Raw genomic sequence first — 17,210 nt, 5'->3', positions numbered from 1 at the left:
GCCTAAGCCAACTGAACAAGCCTGAATCATTTCTTGTTAGTAAAAATTTCGGCAGAGTTTTCTCTGTACCGGGAGAAAATCCAAAAATCAAAACCTGTCAACACTCATTAAAATAATCCAACGAGCTACAATATCAACATATTAAGTGTTATAGAGCATCCGAATCCCAAGCCATGGGCTTCCGCAAAACTTATAAGTCCCAAGCTATACTTTACTAACACAAGCCAAAATAAGATATACAAGGCCGACTTAAGGAGCAAAACTCTAGGATTAGAAAAAAAAAAAAACTAATATACCATAGTAGTTAGCAACATGGTTGCCCTCGCGAAACAAGTGCGGGGCTTCGGATTCGTTGTCGGCTACGTCTATCGCTGCGTAAGTCGAATGTCACCTTCGGCTAAATTATCTGTAGGAAAATAAAACAAGGGAGTGGGGTCAGTCACACCGACTGAGTGAGTAATAATATCAACCATAGCGTTTTATTCCGGACAAGCATATGTATAAGAAATCATGCAACATATAAAATCATCAAAAGATATCTCCTTTAAACCAACAGAACAATACACCTATGTTTAAACTAGTTAAATAATCACGTTCTTATTTATTGGGAGGTTCCTATGCCAGTATCGAAATATACATTCTGACGCTGTGGATTTACCATAGCCGTCCGACTACCCCGTCGACTAGGTTCCCTTCTAGAGGGCCTTTGTACAATACTAGTTCACTTACAAGGTGCACCGAGGTCTAACGATCCCGATGTTAGATAACGGCGAATACGGCAATAGTTTTCCGAAAGTTCCTTTTTCATAATACAAATGGATTCTTTCCGTGTCAAGAATTTAAATCCGCGATATATCAACTCATCCTTATCAAAAAGAAGAATTTATAACAACTCATAAATGGCATAGTTCAAGAACATCCGGTGTGTAAAAGTGAATTGATGTGTTTTTATATATAAGGTCATGTTGTTGCTTGTCCGTGTGCAAATAATATCTTTCGTTAGACGACCAATTCTATGCAAGAAAACGAATTTAAAACATGCTACAGAAAAAGAAAATCAACTATGAAGGAATTATCACTCACTGTACTCTTGCCGAATAACTCCAATTCGCTTCCGACAATTGTCCCCTTGAAGTATCAGTTATCTAAAATATATAAAGCAATATTCGAGTCACATGTGGGCTTATCAGATGCTAATTTCCCCCCAATTAACCTATGCTCATCAGGATACTAAATTTTGATTTCTAGCTACTGCTATTCTCTGTCTGGCCTGAGCATACCAACAGCAGGTTTTTCAGTTTTATTCCCCAAATTTAGAACTCTAGAAGAGAATTTCAATTTATTTGATTCTAAATCTTAGTTGTTATTGCTCCCTACCCAACAAAAGGATGAATTTAGTGATGAAAGAACTTACTTGCAAAGTCAAGAATGGAGAAATTAGTTGGATCTCGAATTTTTCTTATCTGGTTCTAAGTCTCTAGCTTCTTTTCTTCATCTGTAGGAAAATAAAACAAGGGAGTGGGGTCAGTCACACCGACTGAGTGAGTAATAATATCAACCATAGCGTTTTATTCCGGACAAGCATATGTATAAGAAATCATGCAACATATAAAATCATCAAAAGATATCTCCTTTAAACCAACAGAACAATACACCTATGTTTAAACTAGTTAAATAATCACGTTCTTATTTATTGGGAGGTTCCTATGCCAGTATCGAAATATACATTCTGACGCTGTGGATTTACCATAGCCGTCTGACTACCCCGTCAGCTAGGTTCCCTTCTAGAGGGCCTTTGTACAACACTAGTTCACTTACAAGGTGCACCAGGTCTAACGATCCCGATGTTAGATAACGGCGAATCTGGCAATAGTTTTTCCGAAAGTTCCTTTTTCATAATACAAATGGATTCTTTCCGTGTCAAGAATTTAAATCCAGCAGTATATATCAACTCATCCTTATCAAAAAGAAGAATTTATAACAACTCATAAATGGCATAGTTCAAGAACATCCGGTGTGTAAAAGTGAATTGATGTGTTTTTATATATAAGGTCATGTTGTTGCTTGTCCGCGTGCAAATAATCTCTTTCGTTAGACAACCAACTCTATGCAAGAAAACGAATTTAAAACATGCTACAGAAAAAGAAAATCAACTATGAAGGAATTATCACTCACTGTACTCTTGCTGAATAACTCCAATTCGCTTCTGACAATTGTCCCCTTGAAGTATCAGTTATCTAAAATATATAAAGCAATATTCGAGTCACATGTGGGCTTATCAGATGCTAATTTCTCCCAATTAACCTATGCTCATCGGGATACTAAATTTTAATTTCTAGCTACCGCTATTCTATGTCAGCTTTGAGCATACCAATAGCAGGTTTTTCGGTTTTATTCCCCAAATTTAGAACTCTACAAGAGAATTTCAATTTATTTGATTCTAAATCTTAGTTGTTATTGCTCCCTACCCAACAAAAGGGTGAATTTAGTGATGAAAGAACTTACTTGCAAAGTCAAGAATGGAGAAACTAGTTGGATCTTGAATTTTTCTTATCTGGTTCTAAGTCTCTAGCTTCTTTTCTTCACTTCCTTTCCCTGTAGCTCTTGTTTTTTTTCTTCTCCTTGAAACTATGCTGATACTTCTCTCCCTTGTTATTCTTTTATTATTATTTTTTTTTTTTTTGTTTAAGTTATCAAGTAGGTTCTAGAGAAGTGGGTAATAAATAGCTTATGATTGAAGTAGTATGGGCCAAGACTTAATACCTAAGTAACTTAGATGGGCCAAGGCCCAATATTTCAGGTTGTTATATTCTTCCCCCCTTATGGAAATTCGGTCCCCGAATTTTAAAGATATACGTTCCTACGGATATGAACAAGTGAGGATACTTGGCTCGCATCATTTCCTCACCTTCCCATGTCGCCTCTTCATTACTATGATTTTTCCATACCACTTTCACTGTTGCGATCTCTTTCTACCGCAGCTTTTTTATTTGTCTGTCGATTATAACCACCGGTTCCTCTTCATAGGTTAGAATCTCATCTAACTGAATATTTGATGCTTCGAGCACATGGGATGGGTCTGGTATATACTTTCGTAACATAGATACATGAAATACTGAATGTACGGTCGACAATTCTGGTGGAAGTGCTAAACGATAAGCAACTGCACCTATTTTCTCAAGTATCTCGTATGGTCCAATGTATCTCGGGCTCAATTTCCCCTTCTTCCCAAATCTCAAAACGCCTTTCATCGGTGATACTCGTAAGAATACGTGATCTCCTACTGAAAACTCCAACTCTCGATGTCTCTTATCAGCATAAGCCTTTTGCCTACTCTGGGTTGCTAATAATCTCTGCTTAATTAGTTTAACCTTTTCCAGTGCTGCCTTTACCAAGTCTAGGCCTAATACCTTTGCCTCACCAACCTCGAACCAACCAATGGGTGATCGACATCGTCTCCCATATAAAGCCTCATAGGGTGCCATTTGTATACTTGCTTGAAAGCTATTATTATAATCAAATTCGGCTAAAGGTAGATATTTGTCCCAACTACCACCAAAATCAAGAACACAAGATCTTAGCATATCTTTTAATGTTTGTATGGTTCGCTCGGATTGTCCATCCGTCTGCGGGTGAAATGCGGTACTTAGATCTACTCGCGTTCCCAACGCTTCTTGGAATGCCTTCCAGAAGTGTGAGGTGAACTGGTACCCCCTATCTGATATGATAGACACCGGAACCCCATATAGTCTAACAATTTCATCCATATAGATCTGTGCATAACGCGCTCCATTATAGGTAGTTTTTACTGGTAAGAAGTGTGCCGATTTCGTCAGTCGGTCCACAACCACCCATATAGAATTATAACCCTTAAGAGTCTGTGGTAATCTAGTTAAGAAATCCATAGTGATCTGCTCCCATTTCCACTCTGGTATCTCAAGCCGTTGCATTAACCCTGCAGGTCTTTGATGCTCCGCCTTAACTTGTTGGCAAGTCAAACATCGGGTGACATAGTTCGCAACATCTTTCTTTATACCTTCCCACCAGTATAATTGACGAAGGTCCTGATACATTTTTGTGGACCCGGGATGAACCGAGTACTTGGAGCCATGTGCTTCTCCGAGCACCGTTTGCCTCAGACCATCGACATCTGGTACACAAATGCGATCACCAAGTCGTAATACTCCATCACCATCCAGGGTAAAATCTTTGTTCTTGCCGGCAACACTTTCGTCTCTAATTTTGCACAACCGCGAATCTTGGTATTGCTTTGCCTTTATGTCCTCCATCAATAACGACTTGGCTTGAATACGTACTAATAATGAGCCTGTATGCCCCAAACTGAAAACTGCTCCACTTTCTTTCAATTTCTGAATCTCTCCTGCTAGAGGTCTCTTGGTTAGGCTAAGGTGTGCCAAACTGCCCATAGACTTTCGGCTTAATGCATCAGCCACCACATTAGCTTTGCCTGGATGATACGAGATCGTGCAGTCGTAGTCCTTTATTAGCTCTACCCATCTTCGTTGCCGAAGGTTCAAATCTTTTTGCTGGAAGATATATTGGAGACTCTTGTGATCTGTGTATATCTCACATTTATCTCCATATAAATAATGCCGCCAAATCTTGAGAGCAAAGACAACCGCGGCCATTTCTAGGTCATGCGTAGGATAGTTTTGTTCGTGCTTCTTCAACTGCCTCGAAGCATAAGCTATGACCCGTCCATTTTGCATAAGCACACACCCGAGTCCCACTCGGGAAGCATCACAATAGACTGAAAATCCTCCGGTTCCTGTAGGCAGTACCAATACTGGAGTCGTTCTTAAACGATCTTTAAGTTCTTGAAAACTTTTTTCGCATGCATCTGACCATTGAAATTTCACATTCTTTTGCGTTAGCTTCGTCAAAGATGCAGCTATCTTTGAGAAATTCTGCACAAAACGCCTGTAGTAGCCCGCGAGACCCAAGAAGCTTGGGATCTCGGTTGCGGTGGTTGGTCGTGGCCACTTCTGTACAACTTCCACTTTAATTGGATCAACTAAGATCCCTTCATCGGATACAATATGACCTAGGAAGGAGACTCGATTCAACCAGAATTCGCACTTTGAGAACTTAGCATATAGTTTATGTTCCCTAAGTGTTTGCAATACCGTCCTCAAGTGTTGTTCATGCTCCTCACTCGTCTTTGAGTACACCAAGATATCATCGATGAACACGATCACAAATTTGTCCAAATACGGTTTGAACACCCTGTTCATCATGTCCATAAATGCTGCAAGTGCATTTGTTAGCCCAAAAGGCATCACTAAGAATTCATAATGTTCGTACCTCGTTCGGAAAGCAGTCTTAGAGATGTCCTCACTTCTAATACGTAGCTGATGGTATCCGGATCTCAAGTCGATTTTGGAGAATCTTTTTGCACCCTGAAGTTGATCAAATAAATCATCAATGTGTGGCAGCGGGTATTTATTGCGCGGTGACCTTATTTAATTGGCGATAATCTATGCATAACCTCATGGATCCATCCTTTTTTCTTCACAAACAAGACTGGTGCACCCCATGGCGAAATTCTTGGTCTAATAAATCCCTTCTTTTTAAGGTCGTCCAACCGTTCCTTTAGTTCCTTCGCAATTCTGCTTGGTGCCATTCGAAACGGAGGTATCGATATGGTCTGCGTCCCAGTACTAGATCTATGCCAAAATCAATTTCTCTAACGGAGGTAACCCGGATAGATCTTCCGGGAACAGTGCAAAAATTCTCTAACCACGAGATGGTCTAATTGCAGTGCCGTAGGCTTTGTATCCTTGACATGTGCCAAGAAGCCCTAGCAACCTTTCCTTAGTATCCGTTTTGCACCAATGAATGAAATCAGTTGATTGGGAGGTGATCCTCGCTTGCATTGTACAACAAAACTTGGCTCACCCGGTATGTTGAAGTGGACCGTTTTAGAGTAGCAATCAACGGTTGCGTGACATGAAGCTAACCAGTCCATACCCATGATCACATCAAAATCTACCATGTCTAGCTCATACAAGTCTGCTAACGTGTCTTTCCCCTCAATACTGAGTTGACAAGAGTGATATACTCGCTTAACTAGTAAGGATTCCCCAACCGGTGTGGCAACCACAAAAGGGTTTGTCAACAACTCTGCTGGTCTATCAAATCTTATTGCAAAATATAACGATACATATGAATAGTTAGACCCAGGATCCATTAAAGCCAAAGCATCAAATGAACACACCGAAAGTATACCTGTAATTATCGGGTTATACGTCAAATTTTACCGCAATTAGTTAATACATACGGATAGGTCATTTTCAGATTACTTAGATAACTTCCTTAAGTGAGCAGGTTGATAGTGTACCTGTGACAACCACATTTGAAGCCTCAGGATCCTGCCTCGTCAGGGCAAACACTCGGGATTGACCTCTCCCGACCGCTCCTGGCCCTCTATCGTTAGTACTTTTGTCCCCGGCGCCTCTTCCTGCTGGCCTGGAATTTTCCCTGACGGTGTATGCATTAGAACTTGTTGGTGTTCCATGAGTCAGTGTCGATGCCTGACTAGATCCTGCGGGGGACAATCTCTCTTGAAATGTCCCATCCGCCCACATCTAAGGCATGCACCGATGTCCTTCCAACATTGGCTTTGAATGAGCCTTGCGAAGAACTAGAGCAGGGTAGCGCCAGTGCGCTGCCGGCTTGTCCATTTGATGGTGTTGGACCTCTATGGCTCTGTCTAGAGGTGGAAGCATTATTAGATGATTGGACAACAGATGTACCTCCAGTCTGTGCGGTCCTCGGGTGGCCCTGGGATCCTGAGCCTCGACTTGTACCAATACTCGTTCCGAAAGACCCTGTAATCCTTGCTCTCTTATCTTGTGCTTTTGTTGTCCTCTCGTCTCTCCATCTAATCTCTACTCTTGCTTACGTCCATCGCTTGCAAGTAAGTTATATCTCCCTTTGTCAAGTGTGATGCCAATGGTTTGAACAGTGGGTCAATTAGACCGCGAATGAACCTCTTAGCTCGCATAGAGTCATTCATCACATATTGCGCATGTCGGGATAACCGAGTGAACTGGATATTATATTCGTTCACTGATATTTGTGGGGTCTGCCTTAATCCCTCAAAGCGTATCGCGAGCATCCCTTAGGCTCATAGGCGAAATCGATCAATAAATGCATTAGTGAACTCCTTCCGGTCAAAGGACGTGAGTTAGGTGGCCGCCCCTTAAGAGATTTAAACCGGTCTTCGGCCATATCGTGCAAACAATATGCAGCCAACTCAACTGATCGTGTACTGGAACATTTAAGCGCATCTAATGCTTTCTGAATACCATCCAAAAACGGCAAGGGGTCTTCAGTCTCACTAGCCCCGGTAAACACTGTAGGTTTCATATCCAGAAACTCTCGAATGGACCTGCGGAGTGGTTCATCGGGTTGGTTATGTCCATTATACCCTCTGGGCATCATACCGGCTCGAGGTTGTGTCTGGATCCTTTCTACCAAACTCTCCATCGCCTGCTGAAACATTGCAGCTATCACGTCAGCAGTAGTACCAGTCTGAGGTTGCGACGGTGGTATCTCTTCAGCTTATTCAACTAGGTCGATCGTCCGCTTTAGCCGACAGGCCCGACCCTCTCATTCGACCCCATCTTAAGTTTGGTGGAAGCATAACTCTATCTGTCATTTGTAATCATATCTAGGGTGTTCGATCCTAACTTGGCTCTAGACCTCTTATAACATTTTCAGATTTAACAAAGAATGAGAAAGACAAGTCCTACCCGATTTCTGCGGGGTCCCGATCGTGCATATGGTGCACAACATATACACAATTAAGTCTCCGCTGAAACCGGTGCTCCTTAAGTCATATCCTAAATCACGTATCCTAAACCAACAGCTCTAATACCAACTTTGTCACAACCCACCCACCTAGGTCATGACCGGCGCTCAGTTAGCCTAAGCCAACTGAACAAGCCTGAATCATTTCTTGTTAGTAAAAATTTCAGCAGAGTTTCCTCTATTCCGGGAGAAAATCCAAAAATCAAAACCTGTCAACACCCAGTAAAATAATCCAACGAGCTACAATACCAACATATTAAGTGTTATAGAGCATCAGAATCCCAAGCCATGGGCTTCCGCTAAACTTATAATTCCCAAGCTATACTTTACTAACACAAGCCAAAATAAGATATACAAGGCCGACTTAAGGAGCAAAACTCTAGGATTAGAAAAGAAAAAAAAAACTAATTTACTATAGTAGTTAGAAACATGGTTGCCCTCGCGAAACAAGTGCGGGGCTTACTGGATTCTTTGTCAGCTCTGCCTATCGCTCTGTCTGAGTCAGAATGTCACCTTCGGCTCAATTATCTGTAGGAAAATAAAACAAGGGAGTGGGGTTAGTCACACCGACTGAGTGAGTAATAATATCAACCATAGCGTTTTATTCCGGACAAGCATATGTATAAGAAATCATGCAACATATAAAATCATCAAAAGATATCTCCTTTAAACCAACAGAACAATACACCTATGTTTAAACTAGTTAAATAATCACGTTCTTATTTATTGGGAGGTTCCTATGCCAGTATCGAAATATACATTCTGACGCTGTGGATTTACCATAGCCGTCGACTACCCCGTCGCTAGGTTCCCTGTGAGGGCCTTTGTTTGTAACACTAGTTCACTTACAAGGTGCACCGTGTCTAACGATCCCGATGTTAGATAACGGCGAATCTGGCAATAGTTTTTCCGAAAGTTCCTTTTTCATAATACAAATGGATTCTTTCCGTGTCAAGAATTCAAATCCGACGGATATATCAACTCATCCTTATCAAAAAGAAAAATTTATAACAACTCATAAATGGCATAGTTCAAGAACATCCGGTGTGTAAACGTGAATTGATGTGTTTTTATATATAAGGTCATGTTGTTGCTTGTCCGCGTGCAAATAATCTCTTTCATTAGACGACCAATTCTATGCAAGAAAACGAATTTAAAACATGCTACAGAAAAAGAAAATCAACTATGAAGGAATTATCACTCACTGTACTCTTGTCGAATAACTCCAATTCGCTTCCGACAATTGTCCCCTTGAAGTATCAATTATCTAAAATATATAAAGTAATATTCGAGTCACATGTGGGCTTATCAGATGCTAATTTCCCCCAATTAATCTATGCTCATCAGGATACTAAATTTTGATTTCTAGCTACTGTTATTCTCCGTCCGGCTCCGAGCATACCAACAGCAGGTTTTTCAGTTTTATTCCCCAAATTTAGAACTCTAGAAGAGAATTTCAATTTATCTGATTCTAAATCTTAATTGTTATTGCTCCCTACCCAACAAAAAGATGAATTTAGTGATGAAAGAACTTACTTGCAAAGTCAAAAATGGAGAAACTAGTTGGATCTTGAATTTTTCTTATCTGGTTCTAAGTCTCTAGCTTCTTTTCTTCACTTCCTTTCCCTGTAGCTCTTGTTTTTTTTTTCTTCTTCTTGGAACTATGCTGATACTTCTCTCCCTTTTTATTCTTTTATTATTATTATTATTATTTTATTTTATTTTAAGTTATCAAGTAGGTTCTAGAGAAGTGGTTAATAAATAGCTTATGATTGAAGTAGTATGGGCCAAGACTTAATATCTAAGTAACTGGCCAAGGCCCAATATTTCAGGTTATAGAATGTTAGGTGAAAACTCTTAAATTAACTTTCTCAAAATGTGGTCATTCAGTGCCAAGAAGCCAACTCTAGAAAATGAATAGCACTATTCCAGCGGATATAAAAAATACAGACCATCCTGTCCCTCATGCGGAATCAGATTTGCCTCAACTTACTTTCTACCCTTTCTTCGAGCAGAACCATTAGCAAAGCCCTTCCTATTAGTATTATTTTGTTTGTTAGCCTCATCATCCTCATCTTCATCTTCATCTTCATCTTCATCTTCATCCTCGCTATACTCGCTTTGGTCACCATCTTCGTCTTCTTCAATGTCATCTTCATCTTCAACGTCATTCTCTTCCTGCACTCCCTCAGCCACATGACCACCTCGACTTCCAGCTCTGCTCCTTTTCAATATTTTTAGTTTTAAGTTTGTCTTTGTGTCACACCCAATCCATGCGTCACACATCAAATGACTGTTTAAATTGTAGGTTCCTGCCTGTGGAGCTTGGATCTTGCCCAACACCAGTCGGCACCCACTCTTAACTTTCGCAACAGCATCTTTAACAGCGGCAGCAATCTCCTCCATATTAGCCCCTGATGCTTCCATTTTCGCTTCGGTTATTGTTGAAGCAGTTGTTATTGCTGCTGCTTCATCCATAAAGTTGATACTCTCAGAAAACCAGACATCGTTTGAATTGGCATCTGCAAGTAAAAACCAGAATTTTTCTCCCTTGGAGAACGGATAGTATGGAGCATGCGGAAGAGCTTCAATCAAACCATTAGCACGTCTGAGTGTCACCCATGCCTGCAGCGTGACAATGTCCCCCTCTTGTATGCCTTCCTCGCCCTCAGTCTCGCAAGTAACTTCAATTGTTGCACGAGGCATCAATTCCAGTACCTTCTCCACGTCTTGTACTTCAGCAGCAGATAGTCCAGCAACATCAGAAAGCAGCTCAGCACGTTCTTGAAGGGTCATGTCCTGGAGATTTTGTATCGTACGCACCTTCCATGGACAAAAAGGAGTAAAGGTTATGAATATGGCAAGAACCATGTCACGAGTAATGATTAAACAATTAGAGTGCGGTAAATAGGAACAGAAGAAAGAATGCTGCAATCTTTTAAAGGAACGTCTCTGATATATCTTGATAGGAAAATAATGCCTACCTTCTTCCCTATCTTTGCGATGACTGCATCACTGAAATGCGGAAGCTGTAAAAGCGAAGCAAAACCTTCAGAGGATCCTGAACCTGCCTTCCTAGCACTAAGAGGAACGGCCTGCATCCACAACAGACACACAAGATTCAATTTTCTGAAAAGCTGAATAAGCTTTTCTTTTTTAATGCCAGATAATATAAGGTTGCACACCTTTTGATACAATGAAAGGAAGCATGAGTTTGACATTGACCTACCAACTAGGATGGTTTGGTCCAGTTAAAATTTCCAGGGGTTGAGACCAGCTCGGGGCCCCAAATGTTTTACTAGCTTTTACTAGGCGAGGCCCGGTTTGTTTGTTTGTTTGTTTGTTTGTTTGTTTGTAACTTATTGTTCATAGTATTGAAAAATGTAAAATTTTAATAAAAACAGGAAAACATTGTTGAAGAGAAATATCTCAAACATTATTAACTTTCAAATGAATTCCAAATGGAATACTTAGAAATCTCAAATTGAAACTTCAAATATTATTAATGGTGGAAGTTTCACCGAATTCTTCAAATTGAAACTTCAAATATAATTAAAAAGTAAGTTACTTTTTTCGATTACAGGCCAACACAGTCCTGGTCCTTACAATAGCCAAGCCCAGTCTGCACCGATTTTGGGCTACATTGGGACCAGCCCCAGCCTGCCATTTTTTCATCTGGGACGGTTTTGGACCCCGTTTCCAGGGCCTGCTAGGTCGGTTTCCTGGGCCAACCTCTCTCAGTTGCCCAGTCTAATAAACAAGAAAAATCTAATTTGCTCCTATGTGTATGGTGGAAACCGTAGGTTACCTTCCTTTAAATCAAAACATAATCAGTGTACCTCCTCATGGATGTAAAGACTTTGCTAAATACTCCCTTTCTGCTAAATCAACCTAAACTTTAGCAGTTGGGTGACAAAACTATGCTCACAGTTACTTTAGTAGTAGTAAATAAGTCATTTGAGACAATTAGAGAAGAATTTCTTAAACAGCACTAAATCAAAGACCTGAATTATGCACTGGGACAGCTCGACGATTCCGATTGCAGGCCTTAGCCAACCATGTCCCTTAGCAGTGCGTGGCACAGTTGCCATCTGCATGAACAATAAACAAGAGGACCAACTCCAAGTCACAATTGGGAAAGAGGGTAGATAAGAAACCAAAAGCGAAAGAGGGTAGATAAGAAACCAAAAACTAAAGTATAAAGTCGACTTATATTAGCCAACACATACTGAACAGCAGCAAATGGTATTGCAACAACAACATACCCAGTGAAATCCCACAAAGTGGGTCCTGAAGAAGGTCGAGTGTACGCAGACCTTACCGCTACCTTGGGAGGTAGAGAGGCTGTTTCCGTGGTAGACCCTCGGCAAAAGGACAAGCAATTCAAAGCAATACGAAAAAAGAAATAACCGAAGCGAATAAGCAAATGATATTAACGCACAAAAAAAAGATAGCTGGCTGCATCAACATCAGACAATCTCAACCTAAAAGAACTGCTGTTTGGCAAAATAAGTTCAAAACATCTATAAGAAATTAAATAAGTCCAAGCAACTATCTAGAACACACAAAAAAAGATTTTAAAATGTTACCATCTAACCACCATAAATATGTCAAGGAATGTGAAATACTATTCTAATATCTTTATTTTGTCCTCATAATTTACATTTTACTATGATGTTGCAAATGAGAAAGTTGAGGAGGAGTCTGGATTGATGAAGATCAGAAAAGAGAATCTAAAGAACAGAAAATTGGTTCGAGCAACTCTTGAAAACTTGATTAGATTGCTAAAAAGCTTGTCAACCTAGACTGGTTCATGACTATCAAACCCAAGTCAGTTCCCGAGAATGTTACAGGTTTGAGCTTGCCTTTTTATGTCTTACTCTATTTTCATAGCAATTTATATTTTCATCTAGCCTTGTATATACTTTGGAGTTGTTGTGGTTATTTCTATTTGGAAAAAATAAAAGGCGGTATGTTTTCTTGCAAGAAAAACAAGACGATTACTTCCATTTGGACAGCTTAGCAGCTTTCCACCAGTACCCTAGTACTTCTTTAGCAAATTCAATATATCAAATTCAACTCAAACTACTGAGAGTCAACATACTAGAAAAAGAATAACTTGAAACTAGAATCAGACATGCCATCTGACGAATAATAATAGCATGAAACTCAACTCTGAGAGTGAAAAACTGCATGATACTATAAGTAACGCAAAAATTTACCTTCATTAGCCCTTCTAGAAGGCGAGGCGTAAGCTGCAGCACATGTTTGTAATCTTGCTGCAAGTTACTAGAGAAAGTGTCTGCTTTACGAAGTAAGTGGGCTTGAATCAACAATTCAGCCTGAAAAAGGGAAGGAAACTACACTTAGCTACAAGAGATTCATGACAAATACAAAAGGCTTCAATTATCGTTGTTATATCTCTTATGAGTTTCACCTTAACAATAGCAGGATGTTGTTTCCAAAATTTTGCTTGTTCCTGCCTGGCATTCTTACCGTCCAGGTTCAGTTCACTTTTCACGAGTTTGAAGAGCTCCTGAAGAGGTTCATCATCAGCTCTTCGAACTGGAATATCCATGAATTCAGCTGCCTTAGTGAAGACATCCATAACTTTGCTGTCATTTCAAGTGTCACAAGCAGTTTAAAAAACAGCCACAAGTATCACATATTGAACACACCCAATATCAACCAAGGCAAAATGCTTAATTTTCAGAGATTGAGGATTCAGGCAAAAGAAATTTGTTTCCCAAGAAGATAAATTTTCTAACAAAGTTTCATAAGGTTTGTGAATGTCCTAGGTCAGAAGCGAATTTACATGCGAAAATTGGGGCACGTGAACCCATGCTCTTTCCGAAAAACTAGGTATTTTATGTACATATTTTCTAAAATTTATCTAATATTGCCCACTGGAACTCATGCTATAAAAAGATTTAATGGTGCACTTGGTTGAAAGTGGAGTTATTTACCTAGAGGAACAAGGAGAAATTCCCACTTAACGCATTTTTTTCTCTCAATTCTTTAGTGCACCCATGTTCTAAAAATCCTAGATCGACCTCTGGCAGAGGTAATGGTATTGTTTTCAAACACATTCATGTAAGATGTTAGAGGCGACAATATGCAAGGCATATGATCTGGACGTGATTCTTTTGGTATGTAAAATCAATCAATCAGCTATATCGCAATCCTAAGCTAGTTTAAGTCAGCTGTATTCTAATTGCAGTGCATAAGCTTAGCAAAAATATTTACCTTGGAGCCAAGGAGGGCTTCACTAATTCAAAATAAGCGGCAAGAGTTTCACGCCTGACATAATTTCCCCCATACTTTGATGCTCTTGATAGATAAACAACACCAAACGCCATTGGCAACAGTATAAAACCTCCAAGAATCAAAATTAATAATATACCACTAGATGCGCCATTAAAATCAAGCATAAACTGAGGAAGCGCTATTCCCATTTGAAAACCCTACAGCAAGATGTAACAATGTTAATACCTATATACAGATCTCAAGGCATTGAACATGTTTCTATCATTCCACAGATAAGAAAACTTGTATAATTTTGTTGCTGGATAAGAATCAACACCTGTCTGCCATCTGGATGTCCATATTTCTCAAAATTCTCCCTTGAGACCGGATCTGTCAGTGCCTGGTAAGCCTTGGAAATATACTCCACAAAATACTTATTAGCAGCTGAAAATGAAGAAGAAAGATTAATATAACTGGTAAGTAGACATCATAATACAGAATACCCGGTTTTTCATCAATTTCAGTTTCTTTTTTCCTCCCCTTTCTTTCCTTCTTTTCTCTCTCTCTCTCTCTCTCTCTCTCTCTCTTTCTTTCTTTCTTTTTTTTTTTTTTTTTTTTTTTTTTTTTGATAGATGGATCTTCATCATTTAGAGGTAAAGTGACATATAAACTGCATCCCCGTAACGCCTCTCACCTGGGTCAGGGTTTTTGTCTGGATGGTATTGTATTGAAAGTCTCCTGTATGCCTTCTTTATTACAGATTCGGAAACCCCTGGTTCTAGCCCAAGAATACTGAACGGATCAAATGTTTCAATCTGATTTAAAAGGAAAAGATACAATGTCAGCCAGACATTTACTTGCAACATCTATTGGCTCTTCTTTTTTTTTTTTTTTTTTTTTTCTTTTCAATTCTTTTGGCTGGGTGGGGGGAGGGGAAACAGCAAAGTATGGTTTCCTAATCAAGGGCGTAGTGAAGGGGGATTCAATTTAGTCCCCTTCGCCAAAACATTATACTGCATAAATCGGGTAAAAACTGATTTTTTTTCTGTCTATACATAAGTTTTCGAATCCCCTTGACATAAAGGGAGGCTTTTAGTATAGTAGGAAAGGAGGTTCAAAATATAATTTTAAGTCACAAATCCAAATCCCATGCGTGGGGATGTAGCATTTTTTGAATCCCCTTATTCAAGTTCCTCGGTCTGCCAACTTCCTAACATCGATATGCAAGGAGAAAAATCTAGGATAACCTATCAATGTCATTTAGAGAACTGAAGTAATTGTGACATGGTTGACTTTTTACCTCACGACTACTTTGCTTGATGGAATAAACAAGGAAAACCACAATGACCCAAAGCAGCAGCACGGTAAAGTTGCTACAGGTTGAATACTTAGAGATCTGCACAAGGAAATTCAAAGATTAGAAAACAGGATACAGGCCACAATACCAACAACACAACACCATGTGTTCATCCAACATAAAATTGTATACAGATGCTTGGTTGATAACTCACCCTTCGAAAAATGGATTTGTGATATTTTCCTGATCGAGAGCAAACTGAACACTCACAGTGAATACTCTTTTCCTTCTTTGAAGCAGCACGAAGTAATTTAAGTATTGTATAGGGTACTAAGGGTAGGGCAATTATTGACAATATAAAAACTGGGAACAAGGCACTATTTTCTCCAGAGTCAGCCATGAGAACTTCTCCACAGATAGTCAGCAGATGCTATAGCCTGCAAACAAACGTGATAGTACAAATAAATTGATTAGGACTAGACCAAGTGGGCACCCCAAAGGGCAGCCCCAAGGTCAGGGGAAGAGCCGCACCCCAAAGGGTGTGATGTAGACAGCCTAATCTAATGCAAGCATTAGTGGCTGCTTTCACGGCTCGAACCTCTGACCTATAGATCACGGAGACAACTTTACCGTTGCTCCAAGGCTCCCCCCTTCATTCCAATATATGTAAAAAGATAAAGAAATACAAGGACACTGTGGTGAGTGAGGATTTCTGGGAAATAATGACAGCTAATTATACTGCACTATTTCTAAAGAGTCCTAATTGGCTTTTAAAGACAAGTCATTTAGTATTGGAATGAAAGTCAACTGATCCCTAGCGTATGAACCTCAGTAGAAACAGAAACATAAGTAAGTTAAGTACCCTATCAATAATCTCTCAAATGAGTAAACACATATATAACTGTCTGTTGGGGCAAATCATCAAAATGGGGGCTCTAGATTTGCAAATCCCAAATAGAGAAAATTGGCAAAGCCCACAGAAAGACTCCCATTTGACACGCCAATCAAAACGAATAGCAGGTTTAGATCAAAAGGTGAAACCCCATTTCAATTCAACAGTCAGCACCAAAAAAAAATCTTCCCTCAAAAGTCAAAATTAAAAAAGCCCAACATTTGCATAGAAACGAAATGAGAAACGCAAAAGAAAAAAAGAAAAAAAACTTGCCTCTATGGAAGTGATTGATTATTCAAGTCTAGTGAAGGAAGACTACAAAAATCAGCTATGAAGGTTGAAATTGGATTAAGGGACTTAGGACTGTTAACCCGAAACGTAAACCCCAAAAATAAATTCTCCCAAAGTCGTTTACTTTGCAACTTGCAATTGAAAATTGTGGGTTTTATAAGGATTTGACATTGGGGAACATTCAATGGGAAATCTAACGTAATACAAGTACAGATTTTTTCAATCTATTCATCTGCTTGACCTGGACTGAGCTGTCAAGTTGAGGGCAAAATTGTACCTTTAAATGAATTAACTTATTTTTTGGTATATTTTATTTTGTGCCCGCGCGGGTTTCTTATCGCTCTCGCTCTCTCTTTTGGGGGTCAAAAAGACTGACTAAATTAATTACGCAGTAATACTTTAATAGTCCTTTAAATTTATAGTAAATTTCGGTAAGAAGAAAGAACAGATTAGAAAAATTTCTCTTCGTATATTGATAAAGACTTGATGATGCAATCATTGTACATTTTGTTGTATTTATACAAGAAATAATATCGTATTTGCTTAACTAACTTCACCTATCTTATTTACGATTAGTCGTTGTATAACAAACTTTTATTCTTTACAGAGTAAAATAAAAATAAATGTCAGCAAAATCTATTCTAGAAG

The 17,210-nt window shown here is 39.3% G+C and overlaps 1 protein-coding gene and 1 long non-coding RNA gene across 3 annotated transcripts; both read right to left on the bottom strand.

Annotated features, from left to right (window-relative positions):
• Window positions 1-8,201: 8,201 nt before the first annotated feature.
• LOC132056507 (uncharacterized) lies at window positions 8,202-9,634 on the bottom strand. The gene is made up of 3 exons (XR_009414794.1): window positions 9,373-9,634; window positions 9,042-9,103; window positions 8,202-8,364 (listed from the first exon to the last, which is right to left on the bottom strand). It is a non-coding gene; the product is annotated as an uncharacterized LOC132056507 (long non-coding RNA).
• Window positions 9,635-9,673: 39 nt separating this feature from the next.
• On the bottom strand, window positions 9,674-16,819 carry LOC132056506 (dnaJ protein ERDJ2A-like). Of its 2 annotated transcripts, none has more exons than XM_059448735.1 (11): window positions 16,545-16,819; window positions 15,594-15,816; window positions 15,383-15,478; window positions 14,777-14,897; window positions 14,420-14,526; window positions 14,083-14,300; window positions 13,274-13,451; window positions 13,059-13,178; window positions 11,841-11,927; window positions 10,821-10,931; window positions 9,674-10,659 (listed from the first exon to the last, which is right to left on the bottom strand). In XM_059448735.1, the coding sequence occupies exons 2-11, from the start codon at window positions 15,777-15,779 to the stop codon at window positions 9,826-9,828; spliced, it is 2,058 nt and encodes a 685-aa protein (XP_059304718.1). In that variant the 5' UTR covers window positions 15,780-15,816; window positions 16,545-16,819; the 3' UTR covers window positions 9,674-9,825. The 2 variants fall into 2 exon arrangements, with proteins under 2 accessions (XP_059304718.1, XP_059304719.1); XM_059448736.1 differs by lacking the exon at window positions 16,545-16,819 and adding an exon at window positions 16,242-16,381 and having other exon boundaries at window positions 15,594-15,809.
• Window positions 16,820-17,210: the final 391 nt, after the last annotated feature.

The sequence above is a fragment of the Lycium ferocissimum genome, chromosome 5 (assembly GCF_029784015.1).
Source record: "Lycium ferocissimum isolate CSIRO_LF1 chromosome 5, AGI_CSIRO_Lferr_CH_V1, whole genome shotgun sequence".
NCBI classification, from domain to species: Eukaryota; Viridiplantae; Streptophyta; class Magnoliopsida; order Solanales; family Solanaceae; genus Lycium; species Lycium ferocissimum.
This window is presented reverse-complemented; position numbering and strand designations above follow the sequence as displayed.